The sequence below is a fragment of the Dipodomys ordii genome, unplaced genomic scaffold (genome assembly GCF_000151885.1).
Source record: "Dipodomys ordii isolate 6190 unplaced genomic scaffold, Dord_2.0 Scaffold120, whole genome shotgun sequence".
Classification (NCBI taxonomy): domain Eukaryota; kingdom Metazoa; phylum Chordata; class Mammalia; order Rodentia; family Heteromyidae; genus Dipodomys; species Dipodomys ordii.
The window spans coordinates 1,879,791-1,897,504 of NW_012267336.1; the positions used below are offsets into that span (position 1 = coordinate 1,879,791).

The 17,714-nt window shown below is 41.2% G+C and overlaps 1 protein-coding gene across 1 annotated transcript in view; it reads right to left on the reverse strand.

Moving 5' to 3' along the window:
* Cmtr1 (cap methyltransferase 1) overlaps nt 1-17,714 on the reverse strand; it is a 59,467-nt gene that overhangs the window by 36,133 nt on the left and 5,620 nt on the right. The window contains exons 3-5 of the mRNA XM_013029637.1: nt 7,221-7,372; nt 5,415-5,573; nt 1,332-1,424 (exon numbers count right to left, since the gene is read on the reverse strand). Of these exons, the coding sequence (XP_012885091.1) occupies nt 1,332-1,424; nt 5,415-5,573; nt 7,221-7,372 (404 nt within the window). The remainder of the gene's footprint in view (nt 1-1,331; nt 1,425-5,414; nt 5,574-7,220; nt 7,373-17,714) is intronic.

Sequence of the window (17,714 nt, forward strand, 5' to 3'; positions counted from 1 at the left end):
AAAACACTGATATCTGAGTTAGACATATAGATATCAATTAATTAAAAGAAACTGAAACAGGGCTGGGAATGTGGCTCAGTGGTAGAGTGCTTGTCTAGCATGCATGAAGCCCTGGGTTTAATTCCTCAGTACCACATCAACAGAAAAAGCTGGAAAAGGTGCTGTGGCTGAAGTGGTAGAGTGCTAGCCTTGAGCACAGAGAGGCTCAGGGACAGTGCCCAGGCCCTGAGTTCAAGCCCCAGGACTGGCAAAAATATAAAGGAAGGAAGGAAGGAAGGAAGGAAGGAAGGAAGGAAGGAAGGAAGGAAGGAAGGAAGGAAGGAAGGAAGGAAGGAAGGAAGGAAGATTGAAACAGAAGTTTCTTAATTCAGTTTAAAAGAGCAATGTAACCTAAATCATTTTATTTAAAAAATGGGCTGGGAAGGTGGCTCAGTGTTAAAGTGCTTGCTTTGCATGTATGAGGCTCTGGGTTCAATTCCTCAGCACCACATAAGCAGAAAAAGCTGGAAGTGGCACTGTGGCTCAAATGGTGGAGTGCTAACCTTGAGCTGAAGAGCTGAGGGACAGCACCCGGGCCCAGAGTTCAGGCCCCATGACCGACAAAAACAAAAAACAAAACAAAACAAAAAAACCTTATTTGCAAAGACAGTTTAGTGAGTTGTTCTATTTTCTATTTTTGTGAATCTTTTCAATATCTAGCTGACTAGAAAGGCAGCTAGACACTCTTCCCTGCTTTTGTATCTTGATCACATGTAATATAAAATGCCACAGCCTCTAGAAAACTCCACTGGACACTTAGGGAATAATGAAAGTGATGAGGTGCATAACTTTTTCAATATCATTTTGAAGATAACTTTAACTGTGTGGATTACCCTGAAAGGGTACTGGTGACCCCCAGGGGCCCTATACTCTGAGAAGTGTGCTCTAGACCACACTGATTTGGTAGCCATCTACTTTATCCTTATGTATGGCCATTCCCTCATTACTTATTGATGACAGAAACAGTCTTTTTATCTTACCTGGATCAGTGCCCACAATGACCAGAACATACCCAGACACATAATAGGTCATTCCAAGAAGCATTCACAAGGAAGAGATAGAGGTTAAACACTTTGTCTGCCTTGAAAGTTACATGTCTAAGGAAAAAACCAGTCACCACAACTCCCAGGGGCACATTTGTACAGCACTTGACACAACCTTGTGACATAGCTCTACTCCTTTCAGAGTGGTCAGTTGCACATCTTTCTTAAAACGGCAAATCTACATACACACTGGGCTCAAGGAGTCAAGAAAGTGCTAAGAATCAGGGATGCATTTTCCTGAAATCTTACCTCTCCCACAACCATCCAATCACTCATTTCTTGAGTGTCAGGAATTTCAGTGGTACATTCTGGGAACCATGATACCTGTTCACAGGCACTGGGCTACAAAAAAAGAGAAGCAAGGTCAGGTAAGACCCATGGGGCTCCAGCTCACCAGAACCTCTCCAAAATAATCAATGGTCTCAGACAGAGATGCACCCAAGTTGCTGAAGCAATAGTCAAACGTGAGGTGTAAAAGCTCCAATTCTGTAGTATGACTTCTGAAGGCCAGCTCCAATTCTGCTGTGTCCTTTGTGAGTATGTTGTGTGGTAGTGGGGCTTGAACTCAGAGCTTGGGTACTGTGCCTTTTTTTGTTGGTGGTGGTGATGGTGGTCATGGGGCTAACACACAAGGCCTGGGAACTACCCCTGAGCTTTTTCACTCAAGGCTAGTGTTTTACCACTTTGAGCCACAGAGCCACTTCCAGTTTTCTAGTGATTAATTGAAGAGTCATGGACTTTCCTGCCCAAGCTGGCTTCAAACCACAATCCTCAGATCTTAGCCTCCTGAGATTACAGGTGTGAGCCACCTGTAATCTGAACCACAGCTTCACTTCTGGCTTTTTGGTGGTTAATCAGAGATTAGAATCTCATGGACTTTCCTGTCTGGGCTAATTTTGAACTATAATCCTAAGATTTCAGCCTCCACTGTCTGGCCTCTGGTGAATCCTCTAGAAATTTCCAAGTCTTGAAGATTTCTTTTGTTTGTTCCAATCTTCTTCTATTATTAGATTATCTTTAAGTAGTTGTACAAAGGAGTTGCCAATTAACAAAGCAGTTTAGGAATACAATGCATCTTGTTGTCTCCCCTTTCAACATTCTCACCCATCTCTTCGAAGCCAACCCTTCCCTCACTTTGCTTAATTTTTGTAGAATATACATTGACTTATTTCATGAATACCTACTGTGAGTAAGTGCTTGGAATGCCAAATTAAACTAATATATCTCTGCTGGTTGTTGGTGGTTCTCACATGTCATCCTAACTACTTAGGAGGGTAAGATCTGAGGATTGTGGTTCTAAGCCAGCCCAGGGAAGGAAAGCTAGCCTTGAGGAAAAAGCCCAGGGATAGTGCCCAGGCCTTGATTTCAGGCCCCAGAATCAGCATACACACACACAAAATAAGCTCAGGGACAGTGGCCCAGGGCCCTGCGTTGAAGCCCCAGGACCAGGGCGCACGCATGTGCACTGCCACCCCCCACCCCCCACAAATTACTGGTTCTCATTTGGCTCATAAATATTAGGATCTCTTACAGAGCTTCTAAAAAGAAATGAGACCAGTAACTCATCCCTGAAATCCTAACTACTCAGGAGGCTGATACCTAGAGGAGCATGATTCAAGGCCAGCCCCAGTGAAAAAGCCCATGAGACTCTACTTCCAAAATAATGCTGGCTGAAGGTGTGACTCAAGTGGTAGAATAGTACTAAGCAAGCGAGTTGAGCAAGTGTGACGCAAATACTTGTACTAGCAAATAAATAAATAAAAAACCCTAAAGCCTTGGCCCCATTTCAATAAGATTATGATGGCCTAAAGTAGGGACTGAAAATGTATTTTTATTTGTTTTGGTTTGGTTTTGTGCCAGGACTTGGACTTGAACTTGGGGCCTCACATTCTTGCTAATTTTTTTTTTTTTTTTGCTCAAGGCTGATGCTCTACTTGAACTATACCTCCAATTCTAGGTTGGCTAGTTAACTGGAAGAGAGTCTCATGCCTGGAACTGGTGACATATGCCTGAAATCCTAGCTTTCAGGAGGTTGAGACCTAGAGGATTGAAATTTAAAGCCAGCCAGCAGCAGCAAAGTCCGAAGGAGTCTTTCTACAATTAACCCAAAAAAATGCCAGCCTAGAAGCATCGTTCAAATGGTAGAGCACCAGCCTTGAACAAGAACACTGAGTAAGAGTGTAAGACCCTGAGTTAAAGCCTTGGTACCAGCATCACCACCCCATCACCTAGCCCCAGCCTCCATCAAAAAAGCCCCTAGCTGACTAACTGTGCATTCAGGGTGAAGTACCACTGGACTAGACAAACATGGATTATAAAACCTAACTAGGTGGCTACCCTGCGTGGTAGCTTCACAAACTGCCTCCAGAGCAAGTCAGAGCAAGTGTGGAGAAGAGATTCACCATTGCAAATTGAAGCAATGTGATTAAAGGTAACATTACATGCTCTAAAAGGCATAAAACTGTATCACAGTGTAAGGTCTTGAGGGAAGCCAACCACCATCATCAAAGAAAAGGTTGAAAAGAAAATTACTGAAGGCTTTTGTCCATGAATCTAGCAGTAAATCATGGTTTCTTCCCCTGGCCAAATCCATCACCCTTAAGCATACATGTAAATTATAAATTATAGAAAACAAGATGCTCATGTACACATTGGATGTTATTTTGTTAAGCAAAAGCAGTCAATCTCCCCATCAAAGGCTGTCCATTAAGGCTACCTGCAGAGCAGACCTCGCCCAAACCCTCAGATCTTGAATTCCATAATACTGGGCTCTAGCCACCACTGATTACTTTCCCTACAGTGACTCCAGGAGTGGACAAGCACCTCAACCCACCCAGACTCATCTGCCTTAAAGAAATAGCTACCAATGACTGGCAGAATAAAACTCTATTCTAACAGGAACAGCCTCACCACAAAAAGGAATTTCAATAGCCTATCCCTATTAAAAAGATTTAATGAATAACATTTAGATTGGGGATTTAATGAAGTTCATTCAAATTTTCCTCAGTGAAAGGATCAGGGACTATAAGTACTTGTTCTAACAGAAGTGAGTATGAGGAAAGCATGAGGTATTTCAGAGGCAAGAGCCTATACCTAGCAACTGATTACAAGTCTTTGCCCTGTTCTGCACTGTTTCATGCACTGGTCTATCTGCAGCTATGAGGAAGCAGAGCGAGACCACCTCCAGACTTGTTAGCTCCTGGCTTGTCTTGAGCCTTACTCTGAAGGCTTATTAGACTCACATCGTCCATCAATTCATATACTTGTTTCCTGAGCTGTAATATCAGGGAGACAAAAACAAAGCAGTTTTTCAGCATTCAGAACCATAACTGAAACAACTATATAGTAGGTTAGGATATCTGTGCCTTATTTTCTCTAATCTTGACTCAGTAATATCTCACCATGATTTTAAGTGCTTTTATTATAACTATTTCAAACACTTTGTGAACTAAGTAGGGTATTAGTTAATATCAAATCTAAACACTATCTATGCCATGAACAAGGATCTAGACTGTTTTTATCTTACAACAAATTGGACTCAAGTATATAAACAGACTAAAACCACAACAGAAAAGCTACACAGAAAAGGCAAATACCACGGAGCAGAAGTGGCTCACACCTGTAATCCTAGTTACTCAGGAGGCTGAGATCTGAGGATCGCAGTTCAAAGCCAGCCCAGGTAGGAAAATCTGTGAGACTCTTATCTCCAATGAACCACTAGAAAACTGGAAGTAGTGCTATAGCTCAGAGTGGTAGTGCTCTGGTTTTGAGTGAAAGAGTTCAGGGACAGTGCCCAAACCCTGAGTTCAAGCCCCATGACTGACTCCTGCCCCTGCCCCCCCAAAGAAGTTTAGAACTTGTGGAGGTGGAAAGATCTCAGATGGTTTCTAATACAATAGAGTGGGTGCTCACTTGGCCTCCTTGAATCTTTTCAGCAGAGAGAGCGTCACCTTGTCAGCTTCCTATTCTATTAGTGGAAAGTTGTACCTATTTATTAAACTTCTCTGTGGAGCTAAACTCTGCCTTGGAGTATCTTTTGCTTATAGATCTCAAGAGAGTCCTAGAAAGCAACAGACAGCAAAGATAACTTAGCCTATGTCCTGATCTTCTAGTACCTTACATTTAAAGTACTAGTTCCAAACCCCAATAATCACCAGTTCCAACCCCCAATAATTACCCTGTTCATACTGCCTAAGGACTACTGCTTTCATAGAGCCACACACCCAAATACACCAGTGGCCCTCCTGTCTCCACACCTCCCACCTCTGCTGGCCAAAGCCACACACCCAAATACACCAGTGGCTCTCTCATCTCCCCTGCCTCACCAGCTACCTCTGGCTCATCCCGCCAGTCCACGTTCAGCTCCTGATCAAAGCCCTGCAGGGTCAGACCCAAGCCTCTTCGACCTTTCTGATTAGAGGCCTCGACGATGTCCTTCCGACCCTGACTGTATTTGCCCAGTCCTTCGCCTTCCCTGAATCCCATCTTGGCCTGAAAAAAAAAAAAAGAGAACAGAACACAATTAGTTCAGTCCAACAGACAATTATTTAGCCTCTATCACGACCAGACATTGTAATGAACTCTGAGAAAGTTTGCCTTCTAACTGAATGAAGAAAAGCACAGACAGCTGTAGATCCTGTCACTGACTATTCTGCAGGCGAAAGTCCAGGGCAGCCAGAAATTAGATCAATGAGAAGGGACTGCACAGCTGTAATCAAAGCACCGAAAGTATTTAATGAACCTCACTGGACATCTGCACAACTTCCCCTTCCAGATCATTTTTCTGATTAAGGGAAAAGTAGATCCAGAATAAAGTTGATAAAGAGAATTTGAAATGTAACAGCTTCAAGCAGTAGTGGCTTCAACCTTCTCCCTTAGCCAAGTAACCTTACTAGGTAAAGACAATGAAGGCTTTCAAGAGACCCCTTCTTCAAGGGATTAACTGGAAAGCTTGCTTCACATAAAACTGAAGTATACAGAGTACTACAAAGCCCAGGAACAGCAATCCTTTCTGTGCGTGCTGATACTGGGACTTGAACTCAGGGTCTTGAGCATTTGCTTGGCTTCTTCACTCAAGGCTAGTGGCTCTACCTCTTGAGCCTTTTGGCTAGTTAACTGGAGATGGGTCTCACAGACTTTCCTTCCTGGACTGGCTTCAAACCATGATCCTTAGATCTCAGCCTCCTGAGTAGTTAGGATTACAGGCAAGAGTCACCAGCAATACTTTTTAAAAGTCTACAATTTCATACTAAACTCTGGAATTATGGGTCCCGGGTACATACCTAAGGACCAGAGAGACCCAAATCTCTAATCTCACAGACTCTTAACTAATCAAAGACCTCTAATGCAGAGATCTAATTCCTCCTGGAGGGCCTATATCCTCTTAGACAGCACCAATATGTCAGCTGTGAGCTAGCAGGGATCTCTAAGTGACCATAAATCCTTCTTCCAGCTCAGAGGCTCAGTCACAGGTTCCCCATCTCCCACCTCCCAAAACCTTGTGGCACCCAAACCAGAAACATGACCTACAGCTTTAGCAATGGCAATTCTCAACTCTTGAATCCAAGAGAAAATAGAGGAGTCAACTGTGATGTTTTGGAAGGTAGATGGAAACAAACTTGGACTCCTAAACTGCACAATACACTAAATTTTGATTAGAAAGTGAATCGTTTCCCTATTCTTCTTCCTTCTTGTACTAGATCAGTGGTTGTGAAAGTTGAGACAGAGAACTGGGCCTTCTTTGGAAAAGATCATGCTGCTCTTCTTTATGTTAGTGCTAAGGAGTGAACAATCTAGTCATTTCTTTTGACAGCAAGTCATTTACTAGAGCAAAACTCACAGCATGAAGCCTCTTTATACACTGAGATATATCCATGTTTGGGGGAATATTTCACATGTGTTTGTATGAGCAATTCAGCAGTAAAAAGACCAGAAAGTGGTCCATTTCTGGACGGACCTGGAGAAACAAGCACTTTCTGTGGATGATCCCACTGTGACAGACACTTCTATCAGGAAGGAACTAAAGTCCCTGCTAAATTTTGGCAGCTAATAAACAAAGACAAAAATATCCACGCTCTAGTTTTCCTTTTCCCTCTACTCTCCTGGGTTGCTGTAGAAAGTTTACAAAGCACTGCATACCATGAGCTTCTGGGAGAAACTATTATACATAGAGTAGCGGGAAGATGTTCCCTCCACCAGGGAGTCTGCTTTGAATGCATCGTCCGAAGAGGTGGAGCCAGGCTGCTTCCCTTCAGTCTCACTGTCAGACTCACTAAGGCTTGTAACCGATGCTGGAAAAGAGAAAAGAAAGTGTTTCAATGGATTTATAACACAAAACAACCTCCAGAAGTCCAAGTTTCACTTAGTCAACTTACTCGAGTCCAAGTATACGAACTGCTTTCAATGAAGGCAGTGACCATGGGTCAAATCTATTGTCTATTTTCACTAGCTATGTAATCTTAGGCAAGTCACAAAGGGTTCCTAATAGCACTTGACAATGAGAGTTCAAAAATAAGTTTTCCTCTCCCATCTTTTGACTTGATCTCCACTGTAAAATTGGGAAGATAATACTTAACAGGGTCGTTTGAAGATTAAATAGTGTCTGTGAAAGTACAATGTCAAATATCATCTACTTCTTGAACATATATTGTCATTTCCAGTGCTACTGTTTATAACTTAAACATTAGTTTCTAAATATTCATTTTCAACAATTCCACCAGCAGACTACTAGTGTCTGGCTGTTTCATTTCCTCCAATTCAGTCTCTTTAATAGTCCTTCAGACGTACAGTCAAGAGGATGAGTGCACCTTGCAAATGCACAGAAAAGCTAGCTCACAGAGACATGAAAAAAAGAGGAAAGAGGACAAGGCAGTGAAAGAGGAAGAGGATATAAGAAAGGAAGGGAACAGAAGCTTCCAAAAGATCTACCAACTGGAGTGGAGAGCAGAAGAGACGTAGCTAAGGAAGAGCTGGCAGCCCGAGCAAGCAGAAATATAACCTAGTTTTTTTTTTAATTTAAAAAATAAAGCAAGTAAGACACACCTCAGCAGCTGCTACACATGATGGGCTACCTGTCCCTTGGTCTATGACAATCTCTTTCCCTCCTTTATGTAGATAAATGAATCTACTAACCTGAAAGTTACTTCAACCCAATGTAATATTTTTTGTGCTGGTACCGGAGCTTAACTTTGAGCCTAGCAGCCTCCCTGAACGTTTTTTCACTCAAGGCTGTTAGACTAGCACTTGAGCCATGCTCCACATCTGGCATTTTGATGACTGACTGAAGATTAGTCTCGCAGGCTTTTCTGCCTCAGATGGCTTCATTCATCGATCCTCAGATCTCAGCCTACTGAGTAGCTAAGAGCCTCCAATGCCTAGCAATCCAATGTAATTTCATTCAGGGAGTTTCTCAGATAACCAGCCTGGATTTGGAAACAGACCATATCTCAAAAGTTCAATGCACAATTTCTACATATTCCCATTGAAACTGGAAAGAATTGTAAACCAGGAGGAATGTAGAATAGGAAAGGAAGGGGTAGTCTTTGATTCCAAGGCATGAGAAATTCAACTACCTCACAGCATACTGCTTACTCATATGTAACTGTAGCTTTCTAAAAATACAATGATTTTTTAAAATTTATGTTTGTCATTCATTCAAGTGTTTTAATGTTATTAGGATAAACATTTTTGTCATTTGAATTTACAGAAATCATCTGTACTGTGAGATTTTTTTAAGGGGTTGGGGGGGCAGGAGAGAACACTAAGAATTTTTTGCCAAGAAACCTGAGGCATGAGAACACCAGCTACCTACTTTGAAACAGATCATGAAAATAAGACTTGAAAAAAGTGATAGCCAAGTGCTGGTGGCTCACACCTGTAATCCTAACTATTCAGGAGGATGAGATCTGAGGATCACAGTTAGAAGTCAACCTGGGCAAGAAAATCTGTGAGATTCTTATCTACAATTCTCCAGCTAAGAGCCAGAAGTAGAGCTGTGGCTCAAATAGTAGAGCGCTATCCTTGAGCACAAAAACTCAAAGACAGTGGCTAAGGCCCACAATTGACCAAAAAAGAAAAAAGTTAGAAGAGTAAAATCAAAAAAAGACATGATGTTCTGACTTGTGAATGAAAATGAAATTGAACTTTGGAGGGTAAAGGATATATGGCCAATAAAACTGATTGTCTGCACATGCAGGGTTTGAGACATGGAGATAATACCAAAATAGTATTTAAAAATAAGAAAAAATTTAAAATACCAAAATGATTGCTTGGAACAAACAAAAATGAAATAAAATTTTATCTATAATTTCATATCATAGTTCACATCTTTTTTTTAAATTTTTGTCGGTTGAGAGGCTCGATCGAACTCAGGGTCTGGGCGCATTCTACCACTTTAAGCCACAGCCCCAATTCTACTTTTGAGTGGTTAATTGGAGATAAGAGTCTTGCAGGGACTTTTTTTTTGTCCCAGCTGGCCTTTGAACCATGATTCTCAGATCTCAGCCTCCTGAGTACCTAGGATTACAGGCATGAGCCACTGGTACCCGACTTATATTCTTATAGTTTTAAGTTACATACCATTTTACATTTCTGAATTGCTTATTAAAATGTAAAATACAAGCTATGTACCAGTGGTTCACATGTGTAATCCTAGCTACTCAGGAGGCTGAAATCTGATGAGAGATTTATCTCCAATTCACCACCAAAGAGGTGGTATAGTGGAAATGATAGAGTGCCAATCTTGAGTAGAAAAGGAAAAGTGAGGATGTGAAGCCCCCCCCCAATAAAATAAATGTAAAATACACATAAAAAATTAACTTAGCAATGTGGCATAATTCTTTTGAAGAAGGGATGTTGCTAAGAGACTAACTCAAAGCCTGGCTGCCTTCAAAAGTGTTGAGAAAAGGGGCAGATGGCACCACATAATTGATTTTGTACAAATCAAGGTAGTCACTATTAAGGGCTTGAATTATGTCCTTCCATACTCTCCTTGCATTTAGTTTGTGTTGAGAAATATGCTGTTATTTTAATGGGCTTACCATTGTAAGTAACTTGTCTCCTCTCTTTTGCAGCTTTCAATATTCTTTCTTTAATTCTGTGTTTAATTTTTTTAACCTATTATGTGTCTAAGAAGTGTTCTTCTCTGATAGTGCATGTTTGGTGTTCTATAGGCTTCCTCCACCTGGACTGTTTCTCGAGGTTAGGGAAGTTTTCTGCTATCATTCTATTGAATTGACTCTCAATGCCTTTATTTCTTCTTCTACACCCATGATTTGTAGGTTTGCTCTATTGATGGAGTCGGAGTGGTCTTCTAAATTCCATATGCATCTTCTTCCATTTGCATCTTCTTCAGTGATTTGCAATGTCTCTGTTTGAGACATTCCTCTGCTTTATCTTCAACCCCTAATACCCTATTTTCAACTTTCAATTGAGTTTTTATTTGAGCTACCAAACTCTTCATTTCCAGTATTTCAATTTGACTTTCTTTCAAGATTACTTATATCTTCACTGAATTTCTCTTTTATAACCTGCATTATTTTCTTTATTTCATTCAGCTGTTTGTTTGAATTCTCTAGTTGTCTGTATCCTGTTTGAATTGGTTCAGGTATTCAATCATCATCTCCTTGATTTCATGGACCATTCTTTCATGGTTCTATTGAGCTCATTTTTTTTTAACTTTCTTCCTCTTCGTTTTCACTTAGGTCCTTTATTGTGGAGTTGTTGGCTTTTGAGGAAAACATGTTGCTTTGTTTATTCATAAATTTAGTGATTTTTTTTTCTGCTGGGACTTATGCATCTGGGACCCAGTTTTGATGGAGATTTCAATCTCCTGTGTCCATTTGGTTGGTGATTTCTTGCAGAGTACTTATGCCAGGGTAATGGCTTGGTTGTGGTGTATTTTCCTGTTACGAGATTAGAGGGGTGCATCTCAGTTGTCAAATAATCAATTTCAATGCTCAAGATACTGTGTATAGAACTCTTCTCCACTCAGATGAGGAAGTTTGGCTATGAAAACTATTGGAGTTAAACTACAACCTTGTGTTTGTGGCAATACCTAATGAAGACTAGTCACCAGTACTACTCCAATATCTTTTAAAGTTTCATGTTCTATGAATATAGAAGCAAAGATGTATCCTAGTGGTCTAGGAAGATCTTAGTTAACCAGAGGGGTAACAGGAGAGAAATAATGGGAATAATGTCAAGTATTCAGTTACACGGGGAAGAAAGGGATAAGGGTAACCCTAATAGGAGAGGATAATAAGAAAGTGAAGTGAAATAGTAGAAAAATAAATCTAGCTAATGTATGTATGACCATATAAGATGATGCTAAGTGAAATAAACCCCAAGATAGGGACACAAGAGGTTTTGTCTTTGAAGCTATTGTTTTTAAGGTATTATGTGACTTTTTTGTTTCTTTTGTATAACCTCTGTTTTCACTGTATTTAATTCCGGTGCCCTGCATCTTGTATATACATTTTTCTAATTTGGGGAGGGGAAGGGAAATAACAAAATGCTGAAACAAGGATACAGATTGACCCACTGTAACAATGAAACAATGAGATGTACAAGATACTAAGTTGAAAACGAACTTTACAACTTGGGGTTGTTCCAGAGCTGGGGAGGGAAGGGACAGTAGGGGAAATAGAAGGAGGGGGGCAACAATGTTTGAGAAGAAATGTACTCATTACCTTACTCAAGTAACTGTAACCTCTCTGTACAGTATCTTTACAATAAAAAATATATATTGGGGCTGGGAAGGTGGCTCAGTGGTAGAGTGCTTGCCTTGTATGCATGAGGCCCTAGGTTTGAATCCTCAGCACCACATAAACAAAAAAAGCCAGAAGTGGTGCTGTGGCTCAAGTGGTAGAGCGCGAGCCTTAAGCTGAAGAGCTGAGGGACAGTGCCCAGATCCAGAGTTCAAGCCCCACAACTGACAAAAAAATATATATATAAAAGGGCTGGGAATGTGGCCGAGTGGTAGAGTGCTTGCCTATCATGCATGAAGCCTTAGGTTTGATTCCTCAGTACCAAATACACAGAAAAAGCCAGAAGAGGTGCTGTGGCTCAAGTGGTTCAGCGCTCTAGCCTGAAGCTGAAGAGATGAGGCCCAAAGCAAGCCCAACAACTGATCCAAAAAAAAAAAAAAAAATCTAGCTAATGTTGCTGAGGGGGGAGGCGAAATGAAGAGAATTGAACACATACACAAACAGACACACAGACACACACACACACACACACACACACACACACACACACACAGAGCAAAACAGCAACCATGACAAAAGAGAAAAAATAACCAAAACTCAAAACAGCTAACACAAAACAAATAAAAAATAGGGAAAAAAAAAAAAAAACGCATTGTCCTCACAATATGGCCTGTGGAATTGAAGCCCCTTGTATAACTACTTAAAGAACTGTGTTTATAAAGATTAGGAATAAACGGCCTTTACTAAAACATGAAAACTAAAAGTAGATGACCTATCTTTGATATGTGGCTGGGGGGGGGGGGGGAACCTTGGTTGAGATAAACAATTTAAACAATCAACCAGAATAGCAACAAAGAAACAGACTTGAGTATGTGTGTGTATACTTCATGATTCTAAGACCTCTCTGTACTGATCCATCTCTTTCTCTGCTACAACACAAACATGCTGATAGGAAAGCCTTTCTAGCCAGGCGCCACTGGCTCACACCTGTAATCCTAGCTACTCAGGAGGCTGAGATCTAAGGATTGAGGTTCAAAGCCAGCCCTGGCAGGAAAGGTGGTAAAACTCTTATCTCCAATTAACCACCAGAAAACTGAAGAGGTGCTATGGCTCAAGTGGTAGAGCACTAGCCTAGAGACGAAGAGCTCAGGGACAGCACCCAGGCCCAGAGTTCAAGCACCATGACAGAGAAAGAGGGGAGAGGGAGAGAGAACAAGCCAGCCTTACCAAGTATCCAGGCCTACTTGATCGTCCTGTCCACTGTGCCTCAATAATACTAGTATTCACACCATGGCAAAGCACTTACCATGTTGCTCTAAAGTTACATATGCTACATGCCACCCCCACTCTACAGGGTTATTCTAAGAGCTAGCTTTAAGCTGAAGAGCTGAGAGACAGCACCCAGGCTCAGAGTAAGGAACTTCCTCATCATCAACTTTATATCCCCAACTCTTAGACAGAGATTTTCTATTTAACAGAAATGCATTAAGTTCTTACTGTAGTGAATTTAAATATTTATTGTCCTTTTCTGAAGACCCAATGGGTGTATGGGTCTTCAAGTTATTTCCTCATACAAGTAGTACAAGAACTTCATGCTTCAAAAGTTTGAGGATGGGCTAGGCACCAGTGCAGTGGCTGATGTCTGTAGTCCTAGCTACTCAGGAGGCTTAGATCTGAGGATCAGGGTTCAAAGCCAGTCCAAGCAGCAAAGTCTGAGACACTTATCACCAAAAAGCTGGAAGTGGAGATGTGGCTCAAATGGTAGAGCACTATTTTTGATAAAAAAAAAAAAATTCAATAGGATAGTACCCAGGCCTGGCACACAGAAAAAAAAAAACAACAACAAAACACCAAAGCTTGTTTGAATGATCACAATGAAACTCTTATACTAATAATTGGGCTGGTTACAAGATTGTAAAAAAGAAAATTAGAAAAAAAAAGAAAAAAGACAATATGCAATTTTTAAGAATATTTACATTCTATAAAAGAAATGATGTAAAAAAGAGGGGATCAAAATAAACTCAAAACCAAAATTCTGGCTTCTAATTAGGCAGGAGTTATGGCTGAGAATATCTCTGCAAAGAAGCACAAAAATCCACCCCTTCAGGTTAAGATGTCTGTCCAATTCCCTTAATGAAGACATGTCTTGCTTTGAGAGACCAACGTCACAGAGTGCCACTCAGAAAGAAGCATTAGCAATGAGTAACCATGGAAACTGAGAGGTGAGGTGATATTTATTTTGTTTTGCACTTTTCCCCATTTGTGAGAAACAAGAATATATTTGTGAGAAACAAGAATATATTAAGTGTGAAAATTAAGAGTAAAAAAATGCAGTTATAAAGAATGATCATTCTAAGCCTCTCAGAAAAATCTTCCGAGAGCAGCAGACCTGAGGGGCAAGGCCTCCTGAGTGGCTCAAGACTCCCCGCGGCTGCTCATCTAGACACACCCTCTACAGCAGGGTGCCCACATGCAGAAAGACCCATACTTTCAGGGGTGGGCTCTGAACTCTAGGTGTGTCCATGCCTTAAACCTATACTGTTCAGTTGCAGATCAGTGGCGACTGTGATAGAAAGCTCTGACAGCAGACTCTGACACAAGATCTTTGCACACCATCCTTCTTGACAATATACTGTCTATTCCAGGCTCTAAGAGTGAGGGTGAAGGGCGTGACATGTCACCTTCTGGGCAATTCCTTATAATGTCAACGAGTACGTAAGGAAAGCAACAAAATCTTATTTTTCTCTTTGATTTATTACTGTGACAAATGAGACCATAATTTAAGAAAAAGTTTCATAGATTCGTCTTTTTATTGTTGTTGTTGTTGATTGTGGGCCTTGAACTCTGGGCCTAGGTACTGTCCCTCAGCTTTTCAGCTCAAGGTTAGCACTCTACCACTTGAGTCACAGTGCCACTTCTGGTTTTCTGAGTGGTTTATTGGAGATAAGAATTTGGGGCTGTGATGGTGGTTTATTGGCAGAGTGCTTGCCTCACATGCATGAGGCCCTGGGCTCGATTCCTCAGCACCACAAAAACAAAAAAAGCCGGAAGCAGCATTGTGGCTCAAGGGTAGCTCTCTACCACTTGTGGTAGAGAGCTACCCTTGAGCTGAAGAGCTCAGGGGCAGCACCCAGGCCCAGAGTTCAAGCTCCACAACTGACAAAAAGGAAAAACAACAACAACAAAAAAGTCTCATGGACTTTCCTGCTGGGCTGGTTTCGAACCATGATCCTCAGATCTCAGTCTCCTGAGTAGCTAGGATTACAGGTATGAGCCACCAGTGCTAATCCATAGCTTAGCCTTAATGACCAAAGACTGCTATAGCCACTACTTGTTTTTGCCACTCGGCCTCTCTGTCTGTTCTGTTGAGATGAAATAGAAACAACCAGTATGGCTGCCATATGAACTAATGAGGAGCTTTTGCTTCCAAGGCTGGTAAGAGTTTAGCAAACATGAGCAGAGAATTTTGTAATGAGGATATAAATTAGCAGGACTAATAAGGTCAGTCTATTAAAATTGTCAGTTTCATTAGGAACTTGCCAAAGCTCGGTGACATCCCCATTTACCTCCCAAGGAGCTCCCGTTCTAAAATCTACCAGAGCCCAAACCATTATTTAGGGTTTTCATTTAAAATTTCTTCTCCACTTGACAGAAATCCATATTAAGTCATCTTAAAGAAGGTTCACCTCACAGGGAAGAAGAGGCTCCAGCTGTTGGCCAAATTGTTCACATGGCAAGAAAGCAGTAGGGTAAAATGTCAACACTGAAAATGACAGTGACTACACATAGGAGGGCCTCCAACCACGCGTGGCCACAGTAAGCAGCACGCACATATAAAAAATAAATAAGGAATTTTAATAAAGACCCCATCCTACCTTACAACTGCTGAGGAATACACTCATTTCTGTTTAAAGACTCAATTTCTCCTTTGTGCCAGACAAATGGTAATTGTTAGAGCAATTTAAACAGATACTGATAAAGGGAGTTTTTGATTAAGATCATGAATTTGGGCTAGCAGAAAAGTAATGGTATATCAAGGCAAATAGCCTACTTAGGAAAGAATTAAACCTGGTAGAGGAAAAAATGCTTTCAATGTGGTGTTGGTGAAGGAGCTTCACAACTTCCAGTCCAACATGCTGCAAGAGGACCAGGAACCCACAGTAGATGCACAGCCAGGGAAAGAACAATGAATTTTCTTTGGGTCTAGACCAAACTCCATTGTGAAAAAAACAAAAACAAAAATAAAAACAACCAAAAACAAAATGGCCTCTTCTGAAAATGCCTCCAAATTCCTCTAACAATACTCAAAAGAACATGAAAGCAAGTATCCATGCTAACAGCATCCCCCAGCCCCCCCTTTTTATTTCCTCTGGCTAAATGTCAAGCTGCTGAGCTGGTAATGCAGCCACCTTGTGAATAATGTAAAACAAACAAACTGATTAAACTAAATACATCTACTGAGTCACTGCATTGATCTAGCAAGGAAAGAAAAAACAAGGCCAAGACAGAAATAGTAACTACTGTTTTTCTATTTTTCTCATTGTCCCTCCTATAGAGAGGATTTTTCAATTATTTCTGAACAGAATCTGCAGGTAGAAAAGGTTGGGGCAAATGAAAGCCTTCCTGCTTTAATGGAATAGAACTGAACAGGAACTTTTCACATATACCTTTTCAAGGACATGCAGTTTCTGGCAAGACAGCAAACTACCATGCTCACTGTGCAGGGGATGTCTAAGAGATGCTAATACAAAACACATGATATGAAGGTAAAGTACTTAATCAAATGATCTGCACACTGAACAGGAACAGGTAAGATGAACACAGTAAAGTATTTTAAGTCTTAGAAGATACTATTGTTGCTTTTTATCAATTCTGTTCAGCAACTATTAACTGGAATTTTTACCAGAATAAAAAAAAAAAAAAAAAGCCAAGTCGGGCATCGGTGACTCATGCCTGTAATCCTAGCTACTCAGGAGGCTGAGATCTGAGGATCATGGTTCAAAGCCAGCCCAGGCAGGAAAGCCCGAGGATCACGGTTCAAAGCTAGCCCAGTCAGGAAAGTTCATGAGACTCTCAGCTCCAATAAACAACCAGAAAACTGAAAGTGGCACTGTGGATCAAGTGGTAGAGCGCCCACCTTGAGGTGAAGAGCTGAGGGACAGTGCCCAGGCACAGAGTTCAAACCCCATGATGGACAAAAAAAAAAAAGCCAAAAAGTAGTCATGTTAACTCCAGGCCTCAGTATTTGTACCAAAGTGAGGCTGTTCCTTCCTCAAGTAGCAAGCCTGAGGAAATAAAGCTATTTCAGTGTACCTCTATTCCCTATCTTGTGCAAATAAAAGGGACCAAATAGCCTACTGTTAGACACATCTGAGGCACTGGCCACCCAGGACTTCCCACTCTGTGCATAGAACAGCTATACCCAACCTGACGGAGTCATATGGTGCTACTTCCAGAAAAGGTTGAAGCTATTTTATAAAATTAAAAGGACCATATGTGTATATGAATATTGAGGATGGATAATTTCAATTCACACAATCACATTTTGTGTGTGTGTGTGCCAGTACATGGTCTAGGTGCTATCCCTTAGCTTTTTCCACTCAAGACTAGCACTCTACCACGTGGGCCACAGCTCCACCTCCTGTTTTGGGGGGATTAATAGTCTCATAGGGCCAGGAGTTGATGGCTCACGCCTATAATCCTAGCTACTCGAGAGGCTGGGAAGTGAGGATCATAGTTAGAAGCCAGCCTGGGCAGGAAAGTCCATGAGACTCTTATCTCCAATTAACCACCAGAAAACTGGAAGTGGCACCGTGGCTCAAGTGGTAGAACACTGGTTTGAGCTGAAGAGCTCAGGGACAGAGCCTAGGCCCAGAGTTTAAGCCCCACAACGAAGCCCCTTGTATAACTACTTAAAGAACTGTGT